Source organism: Peromyscus californicus, unplaced genomic scaffold (genome assembly GCF_007827085.1).
Source record: "Peromyscus californicus insignis strain IS unplaced genomic scaffold, ASM782708v3 Scaffold_24__1_contigs__length_46423439, whole genome shotgun sequence".
Classification (NCBI taxonomy): domain Eukaryota; kingdom Metazoa; phylum Chordata; class Mammalia; order Rodentia; family Cricetidae; genus Peromyscus; species Peromyscus californicus.
In genome coordinates, this window is record NW_026294535.1 from 34,903,915 (window position 1) to 34,920,737 (window position 16,823).

Genomic DNA, 16,823 nt, shown 5'->3' on the forward strand with positions numbered 1-16,823 from the left:
CTCGGATCTCACTTCAGTCTCCTTGCTGGGATTGCAGGCATGCACTATCACCTCCATCCTGACCTATGTTCTTCTGGTGTTTTGCTAAACTCTAAACTAATTAAGGTGAGTCTGTCTTTCTCCATTCCCCAATCTTCACCGTATCAACCTGTTTCTTCTTTCTTGCTAAAACTAATCCTTGCCCATTAAAATAATACAAAACGAGATAGTCAAAGATTTTGAAAGAGACTAATTGCAAATATATAGTATATGCCTATTTATAAACTTCAAAAAGTTAATTCCTGTATGATATTAAACATGCAAACACACACAAGTGTAGGCTGTTACTCTGGAAAACCCCAACTACACTCTCATGTAACTTAAACACTACCCACCCAGATACAACTAACAATTGCCTAAAATAACAAGAACAATTTTGAATTGCTTGTGAAGTTATGAGATAACTTAATAGATAAACACAAACAATCACAAGCATACTTTAGAAGAGTTAGCTGTGGTGGTGGTACACACCTAAAATCCCAGTGTAAGTGAGGACTGTCACATACTCAGGACCAGCCCAGTCTACCTGGCAAAAATCATCTTAGGAAACAAAAAACATTAACAAAAGCTGAGCTGCAGTTCAGGTAGTGGAGCTGTGACACCTGCATGGAGCCCTGTGTTCTATCCCCATCACTACATAAAATGGGATGTGGCCTTTAAAGCTATAATCTCAGAGTTCCTGGAGGTGGAGGCAGGAGAATTGGGAATTCAAAGTCAAGGCTTCCATTGGCTACACACTAAATACGAGAACAAAACAAAAAATACCTCAGTAGAAAAAGAACATCCTAGAGTAAAAAGCTCCCACTGAGAAAGAATAACTTACCAGAGCCGACTTTCCAACACCTCCTGAGCCAAGAACCACCAGCTTATATTCACGCATGATGCAAACTTGTTACACTTAGTACCTTGTTAAAGAGAAGGAAAAACAAACAAACCGTAAGTCTTGGTATTTACATGCTCTTTATAAGACAGTCAAGAGCAGCAGATTGACATAAAAGGATTTCTAGACTAGACGGCCACGGGAGCGTGGTACAAATCTACTGCAGAATTCAAGTTAAGGGTAAGTGTGCTGGCTCAGTATGTACTTTCTGTGATGCTGGCAACCTGAGTTTGAGTCTCCAAATTCAAGTGGAGGTAAGAGCCCTCTCGTTCACCTGTGTCCTGCATGGTACATGTGCCCACACATGCATGTCACACACACAATAGTGATGGAGTAAAACACAAAGAGTTACAGAAAGCACTTTCAGCTCTCTCTTAATGAGGCATAGAAGCATAGGGAATAGCTTATGACTTGTGACACATGCCCTCTTGATCCTCCCCACCAGGTACTAGGCACACAGACCCTTTCCCTAATAAGTCCTAGCATTCCAGGACCCTGCTTGCACACCCCTCCACAAACAATAAGTTTCTAAATCTCCCCTGACAACTCTCAAGAAGCAGCCCTGCTTCCTGGATAGTCTCTATTCAACTACACTCCTGTACATAGCCAGGAGTGGGAATGAGGGGCGGATCCGGGCTGAACTAGTGTTGGGACAACTAGTCAGGCACGCTGCTTAGTGAACTTTTAGAGAGTTCCTACAATACCGTCTCATGCCTACCCACTACTGGGCGCTGCATGTGGTTAAAATCAGGTGCATCACAGGAACGACATGGGCAGTGAGCAAAGACTCCCATAATCAAAGCTTGTCAAGCAAAACAGAGAAACCACCCATGGTATTTCCCTTCGCGATCCAACTCTTTCTCTTCCTCCGAGACCCCAAGAAGCAAGGCTGGAGTCACTCAGAGTCCGCTCATCCTCGGCAGCACATCTGACCTGCACTGCTGCTTTGCATCGTGTGTGCACTTCCTTCAACTCACTGAGACCCGAGAATCTGGAAGCACCGGTAACAGTGAGTAATTTCAATTAGAGTATCAAAGGGGGCGGGGTGTGTGTGTGTGTGTGTGTGAGAAACATCACTAAGGGCTTCCTACAAGATAACATGGCGTATCTACCCCCCTTTTCTCAAGCCATCTTAAGACAAGAGGAGGCACATATCCCAAGCCACCTACAAGTAGTTGAGTACAGGGATATACTCAATGAACAAACTAGAGAAAAAAATCCCTGTTCTCATTTGAGACCATGTTCTAGAAGAATGTTTGGGGACTGGAAACACACCAGCCAGGTATGACAGTGCACCCTGCAATCTCAGAACTCAGAACAGCTTCATCATTTGTGGACTGTCCGGTTAGTTCATGCCACAGGAACAGAGCTAATAAACAGGTGAATATTTACTGTCTCGTCAATCACGAAGACAGGGGCCTGGGTAACTAAATAGCCTCCCAGGGGGCACTTAACAGCAAACATCTGAATGCTCATCAACCAACAACCGTTTCACTCGAGTCACAGTGCTGCTTCAGCCCACACTACTGTACTCCTACCTCTGGAAGTTGGTCAGGCTTTAGGTTTCATAATTCCCCTCAAATCTAAAATCAGCAGTTCGCTCTGCCCAGGGGAGGCAGTTTTCTAATGCAGTCAGTTTCTGTGCTTAAGTAACCAATAATCACATGTTTGTGTTTCCTGCTTCAGATACTTCCTGCACTCTTCCATGGCATCATCTCTAAAAGCTCCTCAGCTCTAACTTTTTGCAATCTGTACCAACGCTGTTGGGACTTCCATCTGACTCCTTGGGCGCATCTCCAGGACAGCTGCCTGAGGACACGGAACCACACAGGCCTTTGCAGATAGAAGAAGGCAACTGGCATGTGATTCTCTCTTTGAACTGCACCGTTTGGTTAGTATTTCTGCCATTAGCTTGATTCTGTAGCTACTTTAACTTCTGCTCATCTACTTGTGAGAAGTTTGGTCTCCCCCGTTTTATGTTGGCCCGGACTGTCTTGCTCCTCTACAGAGGCCCCACAACCTTTGGTGCTGCTCAAGCTGACCGACCGATGAGTGAAGGTGAGTAAAGCCAATGAGCAATTCAGGCGAACGTGGGGGTTATGATCAAATTCCACCTGAGTCACCTACAAAACTCAAGGATGGGGGGCTGGAGAGATGGCTCAGAGGTTAAGAGCACTGACTGCTCTTCCAGAGGTCCTGAGTTCAATTCCCAGCACCCACATGGTGGCTCACAACCATCTGTAATGAGATCTGGCACATAATAAATAAATCTTAAAAAAAAAAAAAAAAAAAAAAAACAACCACGGAGGATGACAATCGTTTCTCAATTTGTAATCGGTTTGTCTTCTAACATCTGCTTTGTCAAGGAACCTCACAATCTGTTAGAAACATTTTTTCCCTTTTGGTTGTTAGCAGTAAGGTCTTATTCCAGCCCAGGATGGCCTTGAACTCTCGGTGAATCTCTGCTTCCTTAATACTGGGTGGATTAGAGGTGTGAGCCACCATGCCTAGCTCAAGGAAAACATTTATTTTTTAAAGCATTCAAAACATTTTAATTTATGGGAATGTATTAGATCCAGCTAAACATGTAGATCTTAAGTATTAAATAAGTTTTGCAATATGTCAACATCCATGTAGTCCATAGCCCCATCAAGATTTAAAGCATCCAATTATTACAAAGCACTTTTTCTTGAATGTAGTAATATTTTCATGTCATGACCAAAGCTACATTTCCTTCTGCCTCAGAAATGGGCTGCAAACTTTAGGAATCTGTTGAGACATGTTCTAGAACACTATAGTTATACCAGCTTAGCTAGCCCCTTGATGTAAGAAAGCCATTAAAAGCACCAAGATAGGTGATAGATACCAAGAGATGTAAATAACCCAACATATTCCCCAAACTGAAACCTATTAAGAAATCTTCCTTAGGGATACACTGGTCACAATTCAAAACTGTAAACAAAAATGACCTTGCTATGTGGGCCAGGCTAGCTCTGAACTCATGATCCTACTGTCTCAGCTGAATGATGGGCATGAACCTACCACATTTCAATTATTTAGTCATCAATGCTTTTTGGTATAAGTTAGGTTTGTCCACATTATTTTGTCTATCAATAATTTGTTCATTCTTCTTTTATTTAAATGGGTGTAGTGTGCATACCTTTTATCCAAGCACTCAGAAGAGAGGCAGGCGATCTCTGTTCGAGGCCAACCTGGTCTATACAGAGAGTTCCAAGCCAATCAGGGCTACACAGACCCACTGTGGTGGTTTGAGAGTAATTGGCCCCGATAATCTCAGTGAGTGGCACTATTAAGAGGTGTGGCTTTGTGGTCTTCCATACTCAAGCTATGCCCAGTGTCTCAGTTCACTTTCTGTTACCTGTGGATCAAAGATGTAGGACTCTCAGCTCCAGCACCAAGTCTGCCTGCAGGCTGCCATGTCCCACCATGATGATAATGGACTGAACCTCTGAACTGTAAGCCAGCCTAATTAAATGTTTTCTTTATAAGTGTTGCTGTGTTCATGGTGTCTCTTCACAGTAGTAAAAACCCTAACCAGACACCCACCCTGTGACACACACACACACACACACACACACACAGTAAACCCATGGGGCCAAAGGGAGGGCATCTGTGGGTATCAGCACTCAGATGCACACACCCACAAACTGACACACACACAATTAACCCTTAGCAGGTGGCTTACAACTACCTATAATTCCAGTTCCAGGGGCTCTGACACCCTCTTTTGGCCTTTCAAGCACACACATACATACACACACTTAGGCATACAAATACAAGTGGGCCTCCGTTATATAATGAGACCCTATCTGAAAGCAATCCCCAATATGTTTTTGTATATTTTTCAAATACAGTATTTTTTTAAAGGCCTGATTTTCATGTCACACTTTGTCCATGCATATACTACCCATAACTAGGAAATCTATTAACAGTTCCAGGTACTCAACCAAAGGAAGATACAAAGATCTGCATTTTCTTCTTCCTCTTGGCTTGGTAGCTCACTAATTTCCAAGATGCTTCAGTGCAAGCCCTTCTAATTTCAAATTAGGGCATGGGCATCACAGGTTTTCTCAGGAAATGCATTTCTCTTCAACTTTTACCCCAAATGAAGACATTGCTATAAGAGATTTTATATATACACATACGTCATGAGGATTAAGCTGAGGTCTAGTGGTCCAGGCTTGCACTCATGACCCTGATGGTTTGTGAAAGCAGGAGGACCACAAGTTCAGGCTCACCCTATGTAGTTAGTTCAAGGCCAGCCTTGGTTATGTGAGACCTTGACTCAAGAAAAAAGTAAAGGAGGGCTGGAGAGATGGCTCGGCGGTTAAGAGCACTGGCTGCTCTTCCAGAGGTCCTGAGTTCAATTCCCAGCAACCACATGGTGGCTCACAACCATCCATAATGAGATCTGGTGCCCTCTTCTGACCTGCAGGCATATATGTAGGCAGAACACTGTATACATAATAAATAAACAAATCTTTAAAAAAAAAAAAAAGTCTACGTACCAAATATGGGGGTGGGGAGAGAGAGAAAAGTAGACTAGGGAATCAAAAATTACCAGATTATATTGTTAAAAAAACAAAACAAAACAAAACAACCCTGAATCCTGTTTTTAAAGAACATTTTCATTTGGGGCTGGAGAAACATTGTTAAGAGTATATACTGCTCTTGGAGAGGACCATTTCAGTTCCCAGCACCCACACTGGGCAGCTCACAACCACCTACAGCTCCAGTTACAAAGGATTAGATTGTTTCTGGCCTCTATGGGAACCTGCACACACATACTCTTTTAAAAAAAAAAAAAGGATGCTTGGGGGCTAGAGATGGCTCAGGGGTTAAGAGCACTGACTGCTCTTCCAGAGGACCCAGGTTCAATTCCCAGCACCTACATGGTAGCTCACACCTGTAGCTCCAGTTCCAGGGGACCCGACACCCATGGCAAAACACCAATGCACATTAAAAACAAAACAAAACAACAACAAAAAATCAGAATCAGAAAAATGAATCTACAACTATCTTGCGAAGTAAATAAATTGTTGCCATCTTTACACAACAACAACAACAAGGCTGACCCTGTATTTTAAGACAGAACCACACAACCCCAGTGATATTTTTTGGTACTTCCTTAACCAAGTGAGGCCAGTGAAGAAGTCACTTGGCTGCTTGGAAGACCACATTTAGCTTTTCCTTATATACATTAAACATCATTCTTTCTTTGTAGCTTGGGATGGTAAAAGATGAAATATGGAAATCGGGCTACCTATGTAATTTTTTTTTTTTTTTTTTTTTTTTTTTTAGTTTTTTGAGACAGGGTTTCTCTGTGTAGCTTTGCGCCTTTCCTGGATCTCGCTCTGTAGACCAGGCTGGCCTCGAACTCACAAAGATCCACCTGCCTCTGCCTCCCGAGTGCTGGGATTAAAGGCGTGCGCCACCACCGCCCGGCCTATCTATGTAATTTACCAGAGGGAAGTCACTCATTTCTATGCTGGTACTCTAATTTGTGAAACACAGACTATAACCAATTTTACAGGGTTGATAGACAGATTTTAAACAAGAATTCCATTCCTGATAAAGGCCTTCACCAACAGTCCTTACCAACATTAACCAGGAGAAAAGTGGGTCTAGATCATTTTGGTGTTTAGTGTGTGGTCTACAATTGTTTAATGAATGAAAGACTAGCTAAAGGCTGGGAGTATAGTTCAGCAGTACAGTGCTTGCCTAGCCCGCACAAGACCCTGTGTCCAAGCCCCAGCACCGCGAAACCCAAACCACTGTTGCAGCACACCACCGACCCTTCTACTCTACAGGGCGGGACAGGAGTGAATCTGAAGCTTGTCAGGGTTACAGAGCTAGATCCTGTTTCCAAACACCAAACCCAGCTGGGCAGCCCGGACAGCAGTGTTTCAGGGCAGCCACACAGTGAGCATGTCTCCACAACATAAAACAAAAGACCCAACCAACCAAAAAACCCAACCCAACCCAACATAAAACAACTCCAATGAAGAGGTTGTATTTAGGTTTTGAAAAGTCAACCAATTATTTACCTTTACAATAGATACACTCCCATTTAGTTCACATCTAGTATTAACAGATACCATGAAGCCCAACTGAAGACGTCACACAAATCTTGGTGTTAAATACAAAGGTTTTCCATTTGGCCCCCGGGAACTGGTCTAGCTGGAAACAAAACACCCTAGAACAGGAGCAGTGTTGAAACCACCAGCTTTTATGTTCTGCAGGTATGTGCATCCTTAGACTCAAATTCACTCTTTAAATCTTAATAAATGCATCAAGTGGGTCAGGAGAAGAACTGAGTCTGAAAACTGAAAAACATTAAAAAACATTTACTGTTGTTGTTTATTTATGTAACCATATGTATATCTACATATGAGACCAGAGGATGCCAGATCCCCTTAAGCTGGAGTTACAGGTAGTTGTGGCTTCCTGGTGTGGCTGCTGGGAACTGAAATTAGGTCCTCTGCAAGAACAGTATGTGTTCCTAACCACTGAGCTATTTCTCCTGCCCTGAAAAGCAGCATTTTAAAGGCCCGATATTTTTCCAGTAGAATACTATGTCAAAGAGTCTACAACTAGCTGCAGACACACTTTCCCCCTAGAACTCTGGTAACAAGCAGTTTTCTTATCCCCAAGCTGTTTCATTTTAACTCTCCTCCCTCAACTGAAACTCTGTGATCTTAAATTACAAGGGCTATGTAAAACCCTTAACTACTAGTTCCTGAAGTCAAGTGACATCGCTTCTCCCACTGAACGTGTTCTGGAAGGGAAGCACTTGACTTCTCCTTTCCGCCTCCAACTCCCAAAGTAGCGTCTCATCAGTTACAGATAATCACCAAGTTCTCTTCTCACTTCCAAAGACTAACTAACTCAACAGGAGGACACAGTCCTAATCCTAACCTGCTAGGCATAGTAAAAATGCAGAACCAAGCAGATTTTAAAATGATCTTTCAAGAAAAACAGAGCCAAATATCCATCAGAAATAAAACTTTTAGCCAGGCATAGTGGCTTCCATGTGAGATCTCAGCACTTGGGAGGCCGAGGCAGGGCTGCTTGAGTTTGGGGCTACCTGGGGCTGCAGTGTGAGGCTGTCGCACCACACAGAACATAACAAAATAACAAGCCAGTACGAAGCTGTTTATAGCATTCTGTCTATTCTGACCGTGTTTAATACTTCAAATAGGGAAACGTCTTCCCCGCCATTTTCATGGGCATTAATAGTTCTAGTAAATAAAGCTCACTCCATCAATCCTGCCAAACTTTTCACTGACCTGCAGATCATGGTTTCCAGTTATCACAGCAGTCACCTTTTAGTTCAGGACTGGAGCCTAAGAAAATACAGTAACTAGAACACAACAAGTATCAGAAATCTGAAAAGCACAAACACCAATTTCTTAACAGACTTCTCAGCTAGTGACCAGGTAAAAAAAAAGGTAGTGACCAAAACCAACCCAAACTGCCAGGTGGTGGTGGCGCATGCCTTTAATCCCAGCACTCGGGAGGCAGAGGCAGGCGGATCTCTGTGAGTTCGAGGCCAGCCTGGGCTACCAAGTGAGTTCCAGGAAAGGCGCAAAGCTACACAGAGAAACCCTATCTCGAAAAACAAAAACAAAAACAAAACAAAAAAACCAAAAAAACAAACAAAAAAAAGAAAACCAACCGAAACCAACCAAACAAAAGCAAAAATCTTTTTTTCCCCTTTTTTAGACTCAGCCATATATTCTATAGGCAGGCATACGCACTCCAAACATGCTATCTGTGGAGTATACTTTTGATTACTGGAACACAGACATTAATTTACTATCTGCCATAGATACTAGACAATGACAAGAAAGGCTTTAGTTAATCGTCTGATAAAACTGGAAAAGTGCAGCAACGGTTGAGACCTGACTGCACTGGGCATGACGTTTGCCGTGTTATCTGACCTTTCTGTGTGTCATTTCCTTATCTGAAAATGTGAATAACAGAATTTCCTCTTTAGAGTTTTTAAGGTTCAAGTGAAATAACTTGCACTGCACAAACTGTTAAGAGAATGGACAAGACAGTAAGTAAGCAGTTGGTAAATATTAATTTGCTAGTTTTAGAAATCCTATCTATAGATGGCCGTTTATAGTGCTTGAAACTTGAAACACCTAAGGAACTCTAAAAGCAGTGCTGGAGAGATGGCTTATGGGTAAAGAACTTGCCATTAGGTGTGACACCTGAGTTTGATTCCCAGCACCCAGGCCAAGGCTGAGGGCTGTAGCTCTCATCGGCAATCTCAGTGTGTTTCTGAGGAGACGGAGGAGAGGGCAAAGGACTGCAGGTCAGCTAGTCTGGCACAGGCAGTGACAGACCTTGTCTCAAACAGGATGGAAGGGTAGAACTGACACCCGACACTGCTCTCCGACCTCCTCGTGCCAAGGTTCACCACACTCATGCCTACACTGACACACATTAACACCCACAATGCACATGGAGTTTTAAAAGATACCATTTTAGCTATGACAGATGTGGTGGCATGCCAGCAATTCCACTACTTAGGAGGCAGGGACAGGAGGATCTTGGGTGTAAGGCCAGTATGAACTAGACTGTATCTCAAGAAACAAAATGAAACAAAAAGCATACAATTCTAAAGGAAACGGTCTATAAGGAGGTCATTATCGCTGGTTTTTCCTGCGTTCCCACTACTGAGTCTGGTTCATTCTCCCTCAGTACCTCCCTCCCGTGTTCTCCACTATCCACTATCTTACAAACACTTCTCATCTTCCCCCCGCCCCCCACAGTGACAGGAAAGATGAACACACAGCTCTGCTGTATACTTGAGTTTCCATGACCACAGGAGGCTATTAAATGTTTCTGTGAGACAAACTGGCCTGGAACATGCTATCCTCCTGCCTCGGACTCTGGAGTACTAGGACGACAAGCATGCATCGTGTGTATTGTTTTTGTTCCTTCCCTCCTTCTTCTCTGTCTTGTTTCTCGAGGCAGGGTTTCTCTGTGTTGCCCTGGCTGTCCTCAGAACTCAGAGATCCGCCTGCATCTGCCTCTTGAGTGCTGGGATTAAAGGTGTGCGCCACCACTGCCCAGACATTCTCTCCTTTCTTACAGGGCCTCATGTCTGGCCCAGTCTTAAATCCTATTCCCATCATTGTCTCAACCACTCTGGAATTCTCAGACTAGAGGCCTAAGCCATGACACTTAGATCAGTATATTTAAGTGCTGAGTCTGCTTCTGACAAGGCCACCAGGTGTGAGTATATGTCGAAGAACAATTATGTCCTACTTGGTCCTTTTTTTTTTTTTATAATCAAGATTTATTATTTTATGTGTATGAATGTTTGTTGGCATGAGTATGTATAAACCACATGGGTTCCTGGTGCCCTGGAATAGGAGTTACAGACAGTTGTGAGCTTTCACGTGGGTGCTGGGAACTAGACCCGGGTCCTCTGCAAGAATTGCAAGTGCAAGCCAGGCGGTGGTGGCACACACCTTTAATCCCAGCACTCGGGAGGCAGAGGCAGGTGGATCTCTGTGAGTTCGAGGCCAGCCTGGTCTACAGAGCGAGATCTAGGACGGCACCAAAACTACACAGAGAAACCCTGTCCCAACCCCCTCTCAAAAAGCAGTACTTTAAACCACCCACCTCTCTCTCTAGCTCCAATTTTGTCTTATCTGCTGATACAACAACCTGTAAAGTTTCAGTAGCCAACTTTTTTGAAGTTATATATCTGCTATTAAGGAGAGAGATTAACTTTGGCATTCTATGATTTATACAACAGAAATACATACAAAAGCCAAGCCAGGCAAAGGAATGAGTAAGCACAGGTTCTCTTACGCACCCATTTACAGTCTCTACATGCCTGTGGCCAATGAGTAGGCCACCACGAGAAGAAAGAAGGGGAACTTTCAGGGTGCTTCATACTTGATCAAGTATCACCCAGCAGACTAGACAGCTTCCAACTAAGAATTCTGAGTAGCAACACTTCCTAGAAAAGCCGCCAGACTATACCACATGTAAATAGCCCACTAAGTGGGAGAGTAAACTGCTTAAGTGTACTGCATCTGAACATTTAATAATCTAAAATACTACATTAGAAATGTAAACCCAGAGTGCCCTAGTGCCCCTACAATCAACTACTACTGGGCAGTCTATTTCTGTGGAAAGTGCACGATCAATGACACGTGAAGAAGATGGCTACAGCAGAAAATGAAGTAAATCCTGACAGGTGTCTGCTCCATCTTACACTTCTTCCTTCCTTCCTTTTTTTTTTTTTTTTGAGACAGGGTCTCTCTGTGTAGCCCTGGCTGTCCTGGAACTCACTCTGTAGCCCAGGCTGGCCACGAACTCAGAGCTCCATTTGCCTCTGCTGCCCAAGTGCTGGGATTAAAGGCGTGCACTACCATGCCCGATTACATGTCTCAATTATAAAGGGAAACAACATACTTGTCCCAAGAATGTAGGGAAGACACACACAGAAAAGAGTCTAGGGACATGGCTCACTGCTTGATTATAACCTAGCGTCAGGGTCTGGGCTCCAACCGTAGTGCCGTGCCACCAAAGAGGGAGGGGCGTATATCATGAGAAACACAAAGTATGCTAAGAGTTCAAGTGGAAATCAGGAACTGCTTTATGGAGAACGTAGCATCAAGAAAAACTGCAGTGTTTCAATCAGAAAAAAGACGACCAGGGCCAAGAAGAGAACAAAGGTACCAAAGGAAGTCTAGCAGGACTTCAAGCTCTCCAGAGAGCACGCACAGGAAGAGGAACGACCCACAGAGAGTAGTCACTCACAGGAAGACAAGAAAGCTCTGCTGTGAAAAGGCTCAGGGGCTCTGACTCTGGAAGCCACACACTGGATGGCAGTGTGAAGGGCAGATGAAAACCATCAAAAAGAGTCTAACAGTAGTAGTAGCTATTAGTAATAGCAGGCAATGGAACAACATATCACGAGAATTATGCATTCATATTAAGATTAATATGTGGTCTACTTTTAAAATATATGAGCCCTGGCCTGAAAGAAAAACCTGTTCTATATTGATGAAAACCAAAACAAAAGGGCCAGAAATAATATACCACAAACAATATACCACATAAAAGAAACTGCAAGAAACTGACCTAAGGACAGTTAAGAAAACGTGCTAATTATTCAACAGTATTATTTAAATGGCTGTGCTGTGCCTAATACATACAATGAGCAGAATACCAGATACACAGTTAGGCTATTTTCCAGATACTACAGTGTCTGATGGCCAAAGCAAACTGAGGCTGTGGTTAGTTATACTGCTACAGAACACGGCACCTATTGGATCTTCCTAAGGTCTCACACACAGCTTCCCCACTTCACCTTAAGAACTACTTTGGAGGCTAGCCATGGTGGTGCACTTTTTTTTTTTTTTTTTTTTTTTTTTGGTTTTCCGAGACAGGGTTTCTCTGTGTAGTTTTTGGTGCCTGTCCTGGATCTCACTCTGTAGACCAGGCTGGCCTTGAACTGACAGAGATCCGCCTGGGTGCACTATTTTTAATCTAAGCATTCAGGAGGCAGAGGCAGTTAGGGCTACATAGTAAGACCCTGTCCCCAAAACAAAACAAAAAATATTGGCTAAAATGTTCTTGAGGCTGTATGTGAGGCACATAAACTGTCTTGAATTTGTCCAAATGCACTCAAAGTTAAGAATTACTTAAATATGCTGTGGCCTAGTATCATGTGTCATAGTCACTGCTGTATAACTAAAACTTAATGCACAGCCTGGAACAGAAAAGACACTTGGAGATCGAACCCAGGACCTGGTGCATCCCAGGCAAGCACTACGTCACTGAACTTCGTCTCCAATCTACTGGCTGTGTCTGAAAACAACTTAACTGGAACCCAGTCATGCTCATTCAGTGTATCATCCATGGTTGTCATCAGGCTAAGATGGCAAAACTGAATGGTCCTGATAAGGACAGTTTGTCAACAAAGCCTGGATTATTATCCTGTCCATTACAGAGGCCCCAGAGCAGTGGCTCTCAACCTTCCTGATGCTGCGACCCTTTAATACATATCTTAATATTGTGATGATTCCCAACCATAAATTTATTTGCTGCTACTTCATAACCACTGTTTGTTACTGTTATGACACATAATGTAAATATCTGAGAAGCAATCCCCAAAGGGCTGGAGACCACAAGTTGAGAATCACTGCCTTATAGGCTAGACCCTGAAAGAGACGAGGGAAGATTCTGTACCTCACTTTAGTGGTGACAAATTGTGTTAAGCTCAAACATCCACTCAAGATACATATGTGTACTAAGTGTAGTAATGAGAATAAGTGTGAGAGCAACCCAGACTCATGGGGCTCCAAGGGAGGAGTACAGCTCTTCCTTAGCAATGTCTACTGAGGTTCAAGCAAAGGACAACAGGGTGGAAACTTCTGCAAAGAAAGATGATAACCTGTCCAATGGACAATATGAACTATCTTTTTGCTTTGCAAAGAGACAGTCCTAATTCCGCAGACCGCCATCCATAGATTCTTTAGTAATTTAAATAACCACTCATATTCAAGCTTACGTAAGTCATGGGGGGGTGTGGTAAATCTCCAAAGGAATAACGTTTGCTGGGGGGGGGGGCACATTATAGTCCTCAATGTACATAATTCAGTGCTACCATCAAAGGTGGACATCTGCAGAGACTGCAGAATTATAAGTAACTATTCATCCACCGTAAAGACATCCCCAGGACATTGGTGAAAAGACGTGCACTAACATATTTTAAGCAAGCAGTAAATCCAGTTTGGAAATAATGGGAGGCAAAGTATCAGAAATCAGGCTATCAGTAGTAGTTTATTAGTTAAGAGTAGAAGTAGGGATTTTTGAACAAGTCACACCCATTTTTGTGAATGGAAAATATCACACACATTTCTTTTCTTTTTCTTTCTTTCTTTCTTTTTTTTTTTTTTGGTTTTTCGAGACAGGGTTTCTCTGTGTAGCTTTGCGCCTTTCCTGGAACTCGCTTTGGAGACCAGGCTGGCCTCGAACTCACAGAGATCCGCCTGGCTCTGCCTCCCAAGTGCTGGGATTAAAGGTGTGCGCCACCACCGCCCGGCTCTTAATATAAACATCTAGTTTTTACCTTGTACAGGATAAACTTGTAAAAACATCATTTACAGTCTGTTTCAGCATAAGGCTGAATTAAAAAATACAACCAGCATCTTCCATGAGAATAGGAACACACGGCTACAAAAATATTCCATTTCCCATTACCACATAACTAGGAGCAAATGATATGCTTAATATGACTGCCCCCCGTGTATTAAAAAGCCAAGAGAATATCTTGATTTTAGGTTGTGGACTCGAATCTGCACAACTTTATGCCACACAAGAAACTTCAAGACAAGATATTCCCAATGGAAATACCCCAGTAAATCTGCTGAAAGTGCAGAGGAGAAAACTAACCATGAAACAAAGAGCAGAGGAAGCAGAAGCACTTTCCACGATTTCTTACTAGTTTTCATAGTTCAATCTAATCAGCAATTTATGCTGGCCACTTACTGCCCACGTTGGCTTGACTAATTTAACAGTTATTTTATATTTCTCAGTTTACTCAAAGATGCCTTTGATAATTAGGAAAGGACACTTAGAAAAATAAAGGGGGTGTCATATGTCACTGGGAGCCATAAAGAATGTTTCCCTTCCATTGCCATACACAATCTCTGCTTACTCACTGGCATAATTACTAGGTTAACAAAATGCAGCTTGGGGGATGGAGAGCCAGCTCAGTGCAGAAGACCGGGTTCAGGTACCAGCACCCACATTGTGGCTCACAACCATCTATAACTACCTTTCCAGAGGATCTGTTTCCCTCCTCTGGCCTGAGGGGACCAAGCACGTTACACTGTACACATACGAACAGGCCAGCAAACACTCAGACATAACATAAAAAGAGACGAATCTTTTAAAAGGCATCTTTAAAACGTTCATCTCCCGCTAAATCTGAGATAAACTACTATTATCCCCCAAATCACATGCATACATGTTAGCACATTTTTAACATTAGTGTATCTACCAAGTGAAAAGCCTGGATGTTATTAGTCCGTTACAATCAGCAGACCACACTGAGGAAACAGGAAAAGTGGGCAGACTTCCTGTTAACAACGCTGAGTTTCAAAGTATCCACGGCAGCTCTTCTTCTGTCACTACACCAGGCGGTTCCACTCGGGACTGAAAAACTAAAATCTTTTAGATTTACTTACTTTATGGTCACAAGTGTTTGCCTTCATAATGTACTGCACCAGCTGGTGCCCGAGGGTGTCAGGAAAGGGTGTCAGATGCCCTGGAGTTAGTCACCAATGGCTGTGAACTACCACGGGGTGCTGGGAACTGAATTTGGGTCTTCTAACAAGAGCAACAAGTGCTCTTAGTGGCCAAGTCACTTCTCTAGCTCCACATCAGGGATTTAAGAAAAATTCTTTCACTACATTCACTGTGTGTGTGTGTGCATGCATATGTGTACCTCAAGAGCACAGGCAGCAAGATTTGCATGTGGGGGGCAGAGAACCACTCCATCCACCATATGGGTCCTTCCTGAGACGGGAGCATCCCTGTGGCTTTCTGGCCAGTCAGTACAGAATGGGTGAGCTCTAGCTTCACTGAAGCCTCTTCCTGAAAAATTACAGTGGACAGGGACTGAGGAAGATACCCAATGCTGACTTCTACCAGCCTCTGAGTTTCTAGTAGTCTGTTTTAAGTAGCTTGAAAGTACCATTTCCATCTCCTAATGTCTTCTTCAGAGAAACTTTCTATTTCTAAACAATCTGACGAATACTGGGTCTTCTCACCTGGTCTCTTACAAAGTGCTCACTCTGGACCTCAACACTGACGATGTGTGACTGCTCATGTTCCAATCAGACAGCACTTTACCTTCCTCTCTGCATTAGAAAAGAATCACCCCACCAAATCTCAACAGAAGACACCTATCACCAAGGGCTATAGGGGAAAGGCTAGTCTCGGCCTACAATCCATTTCACAGACGTCTACTGGAGCAGGGCAGCATCTGCCCCGTTTGTTTGTTTTGTACTACTGTGTCTGTCTGTCTGTCTGTCTGTCTGTGGAAGTTAGAGGACAACTTGCAGGAGTCAGGTTGTCTTGCTGGACCCTACAATCCATTTCACAAACACCTACTAGCCTGTTCGAAGAACTCTCTATTGTTGCTCACTGTCACTCATCTTATTACACTGTGCACAATTCCACTTCATTTTTACCAATTCCACTTCATTTTTACCATCTTCTCTAACTATAACAGTTAAGAGCTGTCAATTCTGGCTCCAAAAACACTTGTATTACTAACTGGGTATTTATTTACATTTTTGTGATTAACCTCCTATCTTTGCTAAAAACTGTTGTGTAAAATTATTTAATTCAATTCTAACATGCAAAAGCCATGAACAATTAGCTCTCAATAACATGTAGCCAGATGGACCAGTTCTCAAGAGACACACCCTAAATAAAAAGTTGGCGTGGTAGCGTGCACTTCTAATCCTAGAGCTCTGAGGAGGAACTCTGAGTTCAAGGCTAGCCTGGTCTACATAGTCAGCTCCAGACCACCCAAGGTTACATGAGATCCGGTCTCGGGAACAAAAACACAGTTGAACAATCAGACATAACACTTTCAAAACAGAGTGCAAGAAGTGGCTTATGACGGTCCTCAATAAAGACAAACCATGAAATTCTTTGTAAACATTTTTTTTTCAAATTAAAAGTTTTTAGAGTAGAGGGCTGGAGAGATGACTCAGCAGTTAAAAGCCATGCATTACTTTAGCAGAGAACCCAAGTTCCAACACCTACATGGGGGGCTCACAACTGCCTGTAATTCCGCTCAAGGGGCTCTGCCCACCTTTTCTGACACCCT

At 43.1% G+C, this 16,823-nt stretch overlaps 1 protein-coding gene across 1 annotated transcript in view; it reads right to left on the bottom strand.

Moving 5' to 3' along the window:
• The window catches only part of Rap1b (RAP1B, member of RAS oncogene family), a 37,887-nt gene that overhangs the window by 9,716 nt on the left and 11,348 nt on the right, over nt 1-16,823 (bottom strand). The window contains exon 2 of the mRNA XM_052753443.1: nt 863-944. Within this exon, the coding sequence (XP_052609403.1) occupies nt 863-919 (57 nt within the window). The 5' untranslated portion in view covers nt 920-944. The remainder of the gene's footprint in view (nt 1-862; nt 945-16,823) is intronic.